Raw genomic sequence first — 15,189 nt, forward strand, 5'->3', positions numbered from 1 at the left:
TTCGGGTGGGTTTTGGAGGGCTCACATTTACCACCACAAGTGTAACAGGTAGGGGGGGGATGGGCCTGGGTCTGAATGGCTGAAGTGCACTGCACCCACTAAAACTGCTCCAGGGACCTGTATACTGCTGTCATGGAGCTGGGTATGACATTTGAGGCTGGCATAGAGGCTGACAAAACATTTTTTTAAAGTTTTTTTTAGGGTGGGAGGGGGTTGGTGACCACTGAGGGAGTAAGGGGAGGTCATCCCTGATTCCCTCCGGTGGTCATCTGGTCAGTTTGGGCACCTTTTTGAGGCTTGGTCGCAAGAAACAAAATGGACCAAGTAAAGACGGCCAAGTGCTTGTCAGGGACACCCTTCTTTTTTCCATTATCAGCCAATGACGCCCATCTTTTAATGACGCCCCAGTCCCGCCTTCGCTACGGTGCCAACATGCCCCCATGAACTTTGGTCGTCCCCGCGATGGGAAGCAGTTCAGGAATAGTTCTGCTGCAAAATTAACATGAAAAAATTCTACCAGCATGCTATATACAATGAGCATGCAAATTACTGCTATGTTAATCTGCAACTCACTGCAAAATGTCAGCCTTCCTGTCAACTACCAAATAAGGGAAAAAATTCTCTCATGTGGCAGAATGACCGCACCCAGTGCATCCTAGGATGCACTAGGTAGGGCTGTGAACCCCATTTTCCAAGAAGACAGTGTAAGAGGCAGAAGCGAGCGGGCATCACTTCTGCCTCCTTTAAGATACAACCTGGGGAGGAGTTAGGGAGTTCTGGGGGAGGGGTTGGGGTGCCACTGGACACCAGGGAATGGGGTTTTTCTTTTAGCTGAGGGAGGAAAGGGGGTCATGTGGGGTGGGGTGCCCTAGACCCCAAGGATTTATCTTTTTTTTCAAGTAGCGGGGGGGATCAGTCAGGGGTGTCCTAGACACTGGGAATTATTTTTTAAGCTGGGGGGGTGGGTTGGAGGGGTACTGAGTGCCACTAGACAGCAGAGAAAGTTTTAGGGGTTTTTGTTTTTTTAAGTTGGGATGGAGGGAGGATGGTTGGGTCAGGGTGCTGTTGCAGAAAGTGAATGCTATCCTAGACTTGTGAAAAAATTCAGGCAGTTACCATACGTTCAAGGCCAATGTTTACTTTCCTACATTGCTGTGGCATACCTAATGGCCTCATATACATTCATTTGAATGTAATGTGCAGCCATGTATGTCACACAACCCCATTACTGGATTGCTTGTACACGTATACCACATGTTAACTGTGCAGTTGAGCTGTTGGTAGCTTTCTGCATTAGCCCCATTGAGAGACCAATACAGAAAGCTACTACAAGCCAAAGCACACAGTTGATGTGGAGTATACATGCACATTACTGGCTGCAAAATCTAAAAAGGGGTTGAGTGCAGAACACACACGATACACATGGGTGCACAGTGCATTACAATGAAAGATAATAAGGCCATAAGTATTCCATTGCAATGCACAGGAAGAACCTGTGGCTGTTGAAATTTTAAGTTAGTTGAGAAGATTTAGTGCCAGATTTTGGAATTTAAGCATCAGTTTTGCTCTTTTTAGTGACCACAAGGAGTGCCTACAACTTTAAGAGACAGATGTGAGGTAACAGTTCATGTGATTATTTCCAAGCATAGTAACATACATAGTAACATAGTAGATGATGGCAGAAAAAAGACCTGCACGGTCCATCCAGTCTGCCCAACAAGATAAACTCATATGTGCTACTTTTTGTGTATACCTGACCTTGATTTGTTTCTGCCATTTTCAGGGCACAGACCGTAGAAGTATGTCCAGCACTAGCCCCGCCTCCCAACCACTAGCCCACGCCTCCCACCACCGGCTCTGCCATCCAATCTCGGCTAAGCTTCTGAGGATCCATTTCTTCTGAACAGGATTCCTTTATGTTTATCCCATGCATTTTTGAATTCCGTTACCGTTTTCACCTCCACCACCTCCCGCGGGAGGGCATTCCAAGTATCCACAAAAATGAAAATGCCAGCACACATCTGCACTTGCTCTGCACATATAATTTTCGCAAGGCTGATATTTATGTGGAAGAAATTTTTCTGAGATTAATATATATGTGCTGAACAACACATGCAGGTGTGGGCTGGCACTTTTTTTGTTTGGACATGAGCACAGCAAGCCGCCCTCATCAGAGAACTTTTGGGCGCACATGTTTAGCAGGCTGCTCCTAATTACTGCACATATCCTGCACACTTCAAATTAGCATCTCAGATTACTGCATTATATCGTTTTAATTTCACAGCAGAAGCTGTGTGCTCAGCCATCCATGCATGGCTCTATCACATGGCTTTCTGAATTGACCCCAAGCACACTGTCTCTGCATTAACTATATGGAACACTACTGGTTGCTTCTCCAACAATTACTACAGAGGCCCTGTATTTGCTGCATATTTTTACAACATGTGGTAACTGCACATTTTTTTCTTGTACTTTACTAAGCAAGACCTCAAATTATCATTATATAATTTAATACTTAAATTTTGCCCTTTTCCATCATAAAGAACAAGGCAGATAACTAAATTCATGAAAACAGACTATAAACGTAGTAAAACAATACCCATAAAAATGCAAACATTCAATATCCATACATATTCAAACAAAAAGTTTACTTGCCATTTTAAATATGATAGTAATAAGTTCCTATATGACATGTGAGATGCACAGTACTTATCATTTGAAAATTTGATCACACACAGCTAAGGAAAAGTTGTCTTACCTGATAACTTTCTCTCCTTTATTCCTATCAGACCAGTCCAGACAAATGGGTTGTGCCCTTCCATTGGTGGATAGAGACAGAGGAAGAAAATAGTTCTTGTTGCCTGCCCCTTACGGGAATTATCCAGCATAAAATGCTCAGCAATAGGGCTCAAAATCTGCCCAATGACCAATATTGAAATTTCAACACCAAGTGACTCAATCAGGTCATATCTTGCCAGCTAGGAAGGCATATACTCTACCGACATGCAGATATTTCACTGAGTCAGGACACATGTGACATACAATAGGTTAGGAAAAACTTAAAAGTTTGATCGGCGATATCTGAAAAATATAACTCGTAAGCAAAATAAAATTAATCAGCCAGGGAGGGATTCTGGACTGGTCTGATAAGACTAAAGGAAAAAAAGTTATCAGGTGAGACAGAAGTGTTCCTTCCACACCATCCTATCAGACCAGCCCAGAAAAATGGGATATAGCATAGCAGTGTTCCCAACATAGGATGGGAGTAAAAGATCTAAACACTCAAAAAAAGAGAAAGAATTTTTACAAAACTAACAAAGATAGATAAACTAGAATAGCCTTAGAGGTCCTTTTCCGTTGGTACCTAGTAGAGAGAACCAAGAGCAATCAGAAAGGCTCTGGAATGACAAAAGGTATGGAAGAGAAGGAATAATAGAAAACAGCATTGAGAGAAAACAGCATTGAGAGACCATGGAAGAGATGGATGCCAACTCTGATGTCTCACTTATGGTAACCATAGTCAATGAAATGCAGTCAGCTGCTGTCTGGGATACCACATAAATGTTCATCCAATATACCACATACAGCAAGAAACATGTTATGCCACATAGGCAAGTCTGAAACTGTGCCACACATCGCAGTTTCCATAACTGGGACGTATAGACAGTCGCTGGAACTGTAGTATACAGGCAGCTGGTATCATACTTACTGCTGCAGCAGTTGCACATACAGAGTGAGAGAGTAGCCGTGTTACACAGTCGGCTATTAGAAAAGTGATGTATAACTGACTTGGAACACTAGGACATGTAGGTAACTGCTGGAGGTAAAGAAGTAATTTGGCCATTTCAGCCACACAGCACAGCTGATTGTGCAACCATATAACCAAGATGGTTGTCGCATCCATGAACTATCAGTACTGTGCAACCCATGTGATAGTTTCAGGCATAGAAAATAGGCGGCTGCTTAAACTGAGTAGCATCAGTGGTTGTTGCAACAATGGAACAATCCAGTTATTGCAGGTAAGCAAACAGTGACTGCTTCAACACAGGTGGTTGCCGCTGCCACCACCGTGCAACACAGGTGGATGCTGCGACTGTGTAATACCAGTGGGTGCAGTTAGTGTGTAATGCCAGTACCACTGAGCTAGTGTGCCAGTGGATGCAAGTGCACAGCCCAGGTGGCTGGAGCAAATTTGCAACCCAGGTGGACAACTGCACACACAGGGGCTGAGAAGGCTAGGATGATATTGAAAGAAATGTACACTAAATGTAGAAACGAACCATAGCTGAATGGAAAAAAAAAACTATATAATTGGGCCAGCTCTGAATCATCAATGGCTACCAAACTTCTTTGGCTGCACTATTTCCATAACTGAAAAAAATGCAACTAACCTGATCTGGGAAGCCAGATGAGTAACTCACGTGGAAACAGAGTACACCCATCAAATTTGGTAGAACCCAGACAAAAGTTGAATTGTACAGCTTTGACCAGATTGGAAATATGTTTTTAAGAATACTGGTGATGGGGGGGAGCAAGTTTAATAAGAACAGTTGAATCTTAGGAACTCCATACAGAAAAAACTAAACACAGTCAACTGCAATTAATAACGGACTGTTTACTTAGCCTAATTGATATTCACATTAAACAGACAGAAAAGTAGTAGAACCTGTATCTATAATTCAGGCAAATACTATAACCATTAAGGTGAGACTACTCCAGAAATTACAAAATTAAATCAAATTGCAGCATACAGCAATTAGCCAAAGAATAGGAGCACATATCCTAGTAAGGGGTAAAATCCTCTTTTTTTTTTTTTTTTTTTTTTTTTTTTAACTAGAGAGCTCAAACATCTAGATTTGCTTACTATGAATCAAACATCCAGGAAACACTTGCAAAAGAAGCAACAGCTGGCAAAAACAGAAAAAGAATTTTGGCAGGAAAAATTGTAACAGTCTGGAACAATGAGGAAAATTTAGTGTCCCACAAACAGGAATAGCTAATCTTCCACATAAGAGACAAATATTCACCACTTATAGTCAAGTCACATAGAATTTTTAACTGCTTAAAGAAACCGGAAGAACAAAGGTTCCTGTCGGTAATACCTGCTGTGAGAAAAAGTAAAGCCAGATACCAGTGAGAGGCACAAACATCAGAGTGCTAAAATAACCGAGATAAATCAGAATAGGCTCACCAAATGCAGGTTGACTTCCACAGGAGATGTTGGTGGGCCAATGGTCTGGTTGGGGAGGAGGGGTGGTAGGGATCTCAGACCTCTGAGATATATCTCAGCTCCACAGAACAGCTGGTTTTTGTTTTGTTTTTTAAACAAGAGCTCATGCCAAAGAAGGCACACCAACTCAACTGAAACCCAGGCATTAAACTGGGTGAGGAGAACAAGCCCAGGAGAGCATCCCCAACTTTACTGAAACACAGCTGAGCAGCTGATTCAGGAGAACTAGCCAAATAGGCACCCCCAAACTCAACTGAGACTCAGCGCAACACTGGCTCAGGAGAACAAAACCCCAAAAGGGTAGTTAAAGCTCAACTGAAATTAGTTAGTGACCAAGTCAGGAGCAGGGCTGTTGCCTGTCACCCATCATCTTGGGAGACAGAGGAATACTGAACATTCTATGCTGCATAATACTCTTAAGGGGTGAGTCACAGAAACTATTTTCTTCCTCTGTTTCCATCTACTGGTGGAGGAACACAACCCATTTGTCTGGACTGGCCTGAAATTTTTGGTATAAAAAAATGACAAAATGTAAGGAAGTAAAACATTACAGTTTACAAGTAAAGTTATACTGTTAGTCTATTAAAGATTAATGAGGTGAGCTCTACCATAGCTCATGTCAATATTTCCTCTTGGCTGCTTTCCAACACCTACACTGGAGCAAGCTGAGATGCTATTCTCCAGTTTGTAGATCATACATGTAAGCATGAGGACATTAAATCATCAAGGGGGGGGGGGGGGGGGGGAGAAGGAAAAGAGAAAGTAATAACTAATTTCTTGTATGCTGCCTACAAGCCTGAAAGCTATAGAAGCAGTGTACATTCAGGTACAGTAAATATTTTTCTGTCCCTAGAAGGCTCACAATTTGAGTTTGTTCCTGTGCAATGAAGGATTAACAGTTTTGCCCAAGATCACAAGAAGCTGCAACAGGATTTGAACCAGGTTCCATTGTTTCTCAATGTGCTGCTCTATTAGGCTTCTCTCCACTCTATAAGCTGTCCTCATATCCACTGACTAGACTATTAACTTTTTTAATTGTTTACATCCTCAAGTACAATCTAAGTACTTTTCATACTTTAGTTCAACTAATCATTTGCTACAGCACTGCAAGCTCTAGACTAGCACAGCTAAAACGATGGAATGACAAAAAGCTGCTAATCTTTTCACTTTGCTTATACAATGCCTTTAAACAACTTACTTTTCCAAATGATCCCTGCCCAAGAACCTTAAGTAATTCAAATTGTGCAGGATCTGCCTTCTCACAACCTTCTTTTACAAGATGAGTGATAGGAATCTCTTTCACACTTCCTTCTTCCTGTAAAAATGGTCAAGTTCAGAACAGTATTAGTCAACCAGACAAGACCGATGAAGAGTTACCACCACAGAAAAATCAGCAACATACCAAAAGGATTAGACTAAGGTTTTCTTTAATAGCCGTTTCTGGAATATTTGAATTGAAACACAGAAAAATGAATATGAACATCTAACCTAATGTAGAGAAAATATACCAAATGTACAAAAGGCTAGTGCAGCATTATTGTGCATTAGTAACACAGGAACAGTGTTTGGTTCTTCTGTCCTGCAAGGACATACCAGTTACCAGCTGTAAGATATGTATTTCCCCAACTACCTGGGTAAATAAGCATTAAGATCCCTTATTAAATCCAAGTAATTACTATGCTGCATTAGCCCTATACACTTGACTGGACTGATGCAATAAAAATGTTAATGAATTACATCAAATACAAAATGTATGTATACAGCTTATAAATATTAAAATGAAATTAAAACAAAACCACATTCAGCAATGCAATAGGATTTTACATTATTGGGACATTCACACACAATTATGCCTCAAGCAGAGCTTAAAACAAGGACAAGGCCTAATGGACTGATATTCTCCAACCCTCTACCACATTCTCCACTAAAGGGACCCCATCTACCTTGGAGATCAAGTAATGGCCATATCCAATCCAGTAGCAATTCTCAATTCCTGGCTTACCTCATTTAAAGTTGGACCTTGGTGGCTGGGGACAAAAAAGGAGATCCTTCTACACACACCACCAGCACCATAACCTATAATAGTACAAACTGACTTTCTACAGTCTCTCAGGGACAAAAATCCATATAAGATCAGCTTGTGATATTTTGGAGTTTTGACACCATTTCAGCAAGAGGAAAGACAACCCTCTTCTGCCTCCGTCCATCATGGAGACAAAAAGCAACAAGGCAGCAATCCGCCAAATCCAATATGGAAGACACAGAGAATTTATTCATGCCTTAAGTCTATTTATGTAATTTTTAATGGAGTTCTCATTTGTATTATGCTCTTAGTTTGTTTGCAAATATCTGAATGTTTGTTTCTCTAGTATTATCCCTTGACCTAGCCAATGTGTTTGGTGAAACATGGCCATGTAGGGGACAGATGGTTGATATGCTGGGAGCTTTATACTGAATAAAAACTGTGTGTGTGTTTGTTTGGTTGGTTTTTTTTAACAAGATCTGCCTCTTGGTTTTATCTTCCATCCATTGACAGTTGACTTTGAAGTGGGGCTGGTGAAAGGGGCTTAATGGGATATGGGGCATAGAGTTACTTCCTGACTGCCAGCTGGTGGGAAAGATAGAAGCTCCCATTAGAAAGCAAAGTTACTCACCTACAGCAGGTGCTCTCCAAGGACAGCAGGATGAATACCCACACTGATGAGTGACATCATCCGATGAAGCCCGGCATGGCAAGTGTTTCTTCTGGAAGCTTTTGGAAGTGGTCTACCATGAATGTCCAGGTCTTCCTCCCTGCTATCGTCATATTAAACTGAGCTGGTCCTACACATTAGCTGATACAAAAATCAGCTTCAAAGGGAGGTGGGCAAGCTGTGGATATTCATCCAGCTGTCCTCGGAGAACACCTGCTACTAGTGAACAACTTCACTTTCTCCAAGGACAAGTAGGATGTAATATCCACACTGATGGAAACCCCTAGCCACCAGTCTGTCTAAAAAGAAAAGGAATATAACTAGGGTCCACAAAGAGCAAAACCAGAATGCAAACAACGAACAGTAACAAACTTTTTATTTGTACATAGACAGCCTAGAACAGAAATAAATAAGCCGGGGGGGGGGGGGGGGATTCTGAATTGGATTCTAGACCACAAATAACAATTCAGAAGTACTATGTGACTAAATTGGTTGACATGTTGGGAATCCTACTCCAGTGAGATATGAATCTGTGGACTAGTGTCCACGTTGCAGCTCTTCTTTATGGAGGCTGACTAAATGAGTTACTGGCACAGCCATGGCATGACCCTCTAGAGTCAGCTCAGCCTGGGCATAAGTAAAGGAAATGCAGTCTGCTAGCCAATTTGAAAGAATGAATGAATTGTTGACAACCCCCATCCTGCTGGAATCAAAAGAAACAAAATGTTGGATGAACTTTCTACGAGCTTAGTCTGTCCCAGAAAAAGCAGCCAAAGCTCTCTTGCAGTCCAGAGTCTGCAGTATGCTCAGCTTGATGGGCATCTGGCTTTGGGAAAAATGATGGCAGAATGACTGGTTAAGATGGAATTCTGAAGCTACCTTACAGAGAAACTTAAGATGTCTGTGCAAAACCACTGTGTTGTTGTAAAACTTGGTTTAAGTTGGTCAGCTACCAAGGCCTGTAACTCACTGATCTGTGTGCTAAAGTGTCTTCCATCAAAAAAACAAGACATTTCAGGTCAGATACTTCAGCTGACAAGTATCAAGTGGCTCAAAGGGAACTTTCATCAGCTGTGTAAGGATAATGTTGAGATACCATAAAACTGTGGGGGGCTTGATGGAAGGTTTCAATAGAAGCAAGCCCCTCATGAATTGGACAATTAAGGATGAGTGGAGTTGGGCTTACTCTCTACATGGTACATAGCTAAGTTCCAACTACATTGAAAAGAACCCTGACTTGGTCTTGAGATCCGTGATGGGTATAGAGGGTATTCAAGCAATTTTTGTGTAGGATAGGAAAAAGGGGTCTAGAGCCTTGCCCTTACACCACATGCAAAGAAACTCTTCAATTTGAAACCATATGATCTCCTAGCTGAATTTCTCCTGAAGTCAGCAGCACCTCAGAGACACCCTCCAGCAGATTTATTATCCATTCATTCTGAACTTGATAGACTGTTTTACCAATCTAGCAGTGCAAAGTAGTTTACATACTAAACATCAAGAGAAAGGAACTCCAAATAAAACAGGGAAAGGACACATCCACACCAAATTCATTCTAGTTTTTAAGGTACTAGAAACCTGTAGAAGTCAAATCAAGGCCAGAAACAGGAGTTACAGGCTTGTTCAAATACCCAGGTCTTTAATGATGATTTGAAGGTTTCCACATAAAGTTCACAGTGTAATGCTAAAGGCATTGAGTTCCACAGTGCGGTGACTGCAAAAAAAAAAATAAAAAGTGCTATGTTGGCTGCGCCAAATGAGGTCTCGGCAGGACCATAAAATGGTCATTCAAAGATCTCAAGAAATTTGCTGAAGAATACAGGATGGTTAGAGATGGGTTTTGCACTGTATGTGATACTCAACTGGAAGCAAATGATATTTTTGTAAGCAGAGGGGTGACATGATCTGTTTTCTTTTTGAGTGGCAGAGGGGTTGGATAGATGTGGATAGATGTGTTTTGTAAATTTTGAAGTCTAAAGTATGTTTTTGGTAGCACCAAGATAAACTATGTTGCAATAATCTATTCTTGATACAAGTAGAGACAAAATCAATGAATGGAAGGTATCTGCAGTGAAAAAGGATCCAACCATATGGAGTTATCATAATACAAAGAAACCAGTCTAACATAAAGAAGGTTTAAGAAATTCACTTGTAATCTCTCAATAGCCATGATATGAGGGCTAGGAACTGGAGATCAGGATGTAGGAAGGACCTCTTGTTCTGAATAATAAGGTCTGAAAGTATTCCAATCTCCACAGATCTTCAGAGGCTAGCTCCAAAAGTAGAGGGAACCAATCTGCCATTGCCAATACGGAGTGATGAGAATCATGGTTCCCTGTCCTGCTGAAGTTTTAAGGGTTTGCACTAAGAGAGGCACTGGAGGATACCTGCATACACACCCTTTCCCCAAGGAGACACACATCTGATGCTATTCTGAAGCGCAATCCAAGTCTGGGGCAGAACAGACAGACTTTCTTGTTGAGATAAGTGGCCAGAAAGGTCTATCAGATGGTGCCCCACTCTCAAAAGATTTTCTGGGCAATGCATCCATATTGAGAGACTACTTGTGAGGTTGCATTACCCAATTCATTCCGTCTGCCACATAATTGTCTTTCCCATCAGGTAAGTAGCTCTGAGCACCATCCCCTGGGAGACAGAACACTTTTTACAACCCAACTGCTTCCACACACAGCAGCTATGATCCCATGCCTCCCTGCTTTTTGGCATAGTACATTGCAATCTGATTGCCTGAATTAATAGAATTTGGTTCACCAGCCAATACCTGAATGCCTTTAGAGTACTCCAGATAATTATTAGCTCTAGAAGGTTGATTTGTTGTTGACTCTCCTGAGTAGACTACTAACCCTGGATGTGGAGCCCATCTACAAGAGCTCCTCATCCCAGCTTGGATCCATCTGTCATTAGCGTCTGGTACATTTGTGGTGTTTGGAACGGCAGTCTTTTGTTCAAATTGCTGCAAAATTAGCCACCAAGACAGAAATTCCTTCACAGATGTGACATGATAATATCCTTAAGGTTCCCCATGACCTGAGTCTACTGGGTAGACAGGGTCCATTCAGCTGGCCTCAAATTCAGGTGTTCCATGGGAGTAGCATGCACAGTGGAGGCCATATGGCCTAGCAATCTCAACATTTGCCAAGCTGATACCTACCAATTCTGGTGAAACTCCCAAGCCACAGAGATAAGAGCCTCTATTCATTAGGTCGGGAGAAAGCGCTGGTTTGAGTGGTATCCAGCAGGGCTCCAATAAACTCCAATTGTTGGGACTAGCTGAGATGGGACTTGGAATAGTTTATGATGAAGCCTAGAAGCTTCAGCACCCAAATGTTTCTGCACATCTTCCTTTGATGTGCTCTTGACCAGCCAATCATCTGGAAATACATGTGCCCCCAGTCAACATAACGACACTGCAACTACTGCTAGACATACTGTGAAAATTGTAAAATGAATCTCATTAGGTCCAACCAAAAAGTTCTCCATATTGTCTCCTGAGTACCGATTGTCTGTCTGCTCTGCACAACATGGACTTCCAGTCAGCACAGCAATGTTGCGAGTGGAGGTGCTGTGGAGGACTTGCAGCTCATCTGCATATCCTTACAGCCTTCTCCGGGGTGACACCCAGGTCCACTCCGATCCACTCAGGGTCTCCGCTCTAGGTGCCCAGCGCTCCCACCAGGTGCTGTGAAGGACTTGCAGCCCTTCTCCATTTCCTCACAGCTGTATCCGGGGTGACTCCAGTTCCACCCCGATCTTCCCAGGGCCTTCGCTCCAAGTGCACAGAGTTTCCAGGTGCTTTTTGGCTAGGATCAGGCGACCCTCAGGGGGAGGAATGCTGGCTTCGGCCTAACCCCTGGAAAGCCTTCCTCAGCTGAGAGGTGCCCAGCTCTACCACCGGCTGCCTTTCAGGTGCTGTGGAGGACTTGCAGCTCATCTGCATATCCTTACAGCCCTCTCCGGGGTGACACCCAGGTCCACTCCGATCCACTCAGGGCCTCCGCTCTAGGTGCCGCGCACCGGGCATTTTTCTCTTTACATCTAATCTTCTTCCCAGTTGCTAAAGTACCTCAGTCATTTATGGCCCCTATTCACATTCTCTTCCTAGACCTGTCCCTTCCTAATCTTTTCCCTCACCCCCTATCCCTCTCCGCTACAGGAACTCACTGCCCATCCATCGACTTCATCACCTCACCTTCTCTCCTACCCTCTTCCTCCCTCTTGGCTTTTAATCTCCGCCTCTTTCTTCCGTCCACTTTGCCTTCCCCATTCCAACTAAATACCTCTCGCCTTCGACGCCTTCGTGGCCACACCTCTCCTACTCTCCTCCGCTCTCTTTTACTCCTTCTCTTACTCTCAGCCGGTGACATCAATCCCAATCCTGGCCCCCCTCACCAACTATTATCCCAACTCTACAGATCTCACAGTGACCTCTCTAACCTCATCTCTATTTCTCTACTCCCCTCCTCTTCTCTGCCCTTCTCTTGCGCCCTATGGAATGCCCGCTCTATCTGTAACAAACTCGCCTATATCCAGGACCTCTTTATCTCGCGTCACCTCCATCTGCTCGCCATAACAGAAACCTGGCTCTGCCCTGATGACTCTGCTTCAGTCGCAGCCCTGTGCCATGGCGGTTATCTATTTTCACATACTCCTCGCCCTGCTGGCCGTGGGGGCGGTGTTGGACTACTTCTCTCTCCCTCCTCCAGATTTCAACCCCTTCTTCCACCTCAATCTCACTGTTTTTCCTCCTTTGAAGTCCACTCTATCCGCCTTTTCTCTCCTCTGCCTCTTCGAATAGCGGTCATTTATCATCCCCCTGATAAGTCCCTTTTATCCTTTCTCAGTGCCTTTGACGCCTGGCTTGCCTTCTTCCATGATCCTTCCTTCCCCTCTCTCATCCTTGGTGACTTTAATATTCCTGCTAATGATCCTTCCAACTCTTATATTTCCAAGTTACTCGCTTTAACGTCCTCCTTTAATCTCCAACTATGCTCCATCTCCCCCACTCATCAAAATGGTCACTGTCTTGATCTCATCTTCTTCTCCAATTGTTCACCCTCTAGTTTCCTTGCCTCTGATCTTCCCTCCTCTGATCACCATCTTATAACTTTCACACTTAAATCTCCTCCCTCCCAGTCCCATCCTATCTTATCTAATTTATCTAGGAATCTTCACGATATTGACCCTTCATCTCTATCCTCCCATGTTTCAAACCTCCTCTCTACTGTGGCACCATCCACGTCTGTCAACGAGGCTGTTTCTTCTTACAACAATACTCTATCCTCTGCCTTAGACACTCTTGCACCTTTGATGACCCGCCCTGTAAGGCGTACAAAACCCCAACCTTGGCTGACTTCTAATATCCGCTACCTACGTTCCTGTACCCGCTCCGCCGAACGCCTCTGGCGGAAATCTCGGGCCCTTGCTGATTTCTTACACTTTAAGTTCATGCTGACCTCCTTCCAGTCTGCTCTTTTACGTACCAAACAAGATTATTATATCCAACTGACCAACTCTCTTGGCTCTAATCCTCGACTTCTCTTCACCACATTGAACTCTCTTCTCAAGGTGCCCCCTCCCCCAACTCCCCCTTCATTATCTCCTCAGACCCTTGCTGAATTCTTTCACAACAAGGTTCAAAAGATAAACCTTGCTTTCTCTACCTCACCACCTCTCCCCTCCACTAGTCCGTTCCCCTCTCTCTCCTTCCCCTCATTCCCTTTCCTCCTTTCCTGAAGTTACTATTGAGGAAACTACACTTCTCCTTTCTTCCTCAAAATATACCACCTGTTCCTCTGATCCCATTCCCACCCACCTTCTTAATGCCATCTCTCCTGCTCTTATTCCTTTTATCTGTCACATTCTCAACCTCTCACTTTCCACTGCGACTGTCCCTGCTGCCTTTAAACATGCTGTGGTCACACCTCTCCTTAAGAAGCCTTCACTCGACCCTACTTGTCCCTCTAATTACCGACCCATCTCCTTCCTTCCTTTTCTCTCCAAATTACTTGAGCGTGCTGTTCACCGCCGCTGCCTTGATTTTCTCTCCTCACATGCTATTCTTGACCCACTACAATCTGGTTTTTGCCCTCTCCACTCAACCGAAACTGCGCTTACTAAAGTCTCCAATGACCAATTACTGGCTAAATCCAGAGGTTAATATTCCATCCTCATTCTTCTTGATCTTTCCGCTGCTTTTGACACTGTCGATCACAGCATACTTCTCGATAACCTGTCCTCACTTGGATTCCAGGGCTCTGTCCTTTCCTGGTTCTCTTCCTACCTCTCCCTCCGCACCTTTAGTGTTCACTGGTGGCTCCTCTTCTACTTCTATCCCTCTGCCTGTCGGCGTACCTCAGGGTTCTGTTCTTGGTCCCCTTCTCTTTTCTATCTACACTTCTTCCCTTGGTTCATTAATCTCATCCCATGGCTTTTCCTACCATCTCTATGCTGATGACACCCAAATCTACCTTTCTACCCCTGATATCTCACCTTGCATCCAAACCAAAGTTTCAGCGTGCTTGTCTGACATTGCTGTCTGGATGTCTCAACGCCACCTGAAATTAAATATGACCAAAACCAAGCTTCTCATTTTCCCCCCCAAACCCACCTCCCCGCTCCCCCCGTTTTCTATTTCTGTTGATGGCTCTCTCATTCTCCCTGTCTCCTCAGCTCGAAACCTTGGGGTCATCTTTGACTCTTCTCTCTCCTTCTCTGCTCATATCCAGCAGATTGCCAAGACCTGTCGTTTCTTTCTTTACAACATCCGTCCCTTTTTCCGAGCACTCTACCAAAACCCTCATCCACACCCTTGTCACCTCTCGTTTAGACTACTGCAATCTGCTTCTTGCTGGCCTCCCACTTAGTCACCTCTCCCCTCTCCAGTCGGTTCAAAACTCTGCTGCCCGTCTTGTCTTCCGCCAGGGTCGCTTTACTCATACTACCCCTCTCCTCAAGACCGTTTTCGCATCCTGTTCAAACTTCTTCTACTAACCTATAAATGTACTCACTCTGCTGCTCCCCAGTATCTCTCCACACTCGTCCTTCCCTACACCCCTTCCCGTGCACTCCGCTCCATGGATAAATCCTTCTTATCTGTTCCCTTCTCCACTACTGCCAACTCCAGACTTCGCGCCTTCTGTCTCGCTGCACCCTACGCCTGGAATAAACTTCCTGAGCCCCTACGTCTTGCCCCATCCTTGGCCACCTTTAAATCTAGACTGAAAGCCCACCTCTTTAACATTGCTT

At 43.8% G+C, this 15,189-nt stretch overlaps 1 protein-coding gene across 5 annotated transcripts in view; it reads right to left on the minus strand.

Annotated features, from left to right (window-relative positions):
• The window catches only part of RPS6KA6 (ribosomal protein S6 kinase A6), a 248,754-nt gene that overhangs the window by 174,068 nt on the left and 59,497 nt on the right, over nucleotides 1-15,189 (minus strand). For all 5 annotated transcript variants that reach the window (XM_030209964.1, XM_030209960.1, XM_030209963.1 and 2 more), the window contains exon 3: nucleotides 6,429-6,545. In XM_030209964.1, coding sequence (XP_030065824.1) covers nucleotides 6,429-6,545 — 117 coding nt within the window. The remainder of the gene's footprint in view (nucleotides 1-6,428; nucleotides 6,546-15,189) is intronic.

The sequence above is a fragment of the Microcaecilia unicolor genome, chromosome 7 (assembly GCF_901765095.1).
Source record: "Microcaecilia unicolor chromosome 7, aMicUni1.1, whole genome shotgun sequence".
Taxonomy (NCBI): Eukaryota; Metazoa; Chordata; class Amphibia; order Gymnophiona; family Siphonopidae; genus Microcaecilia; species Microcaecilia unicolor.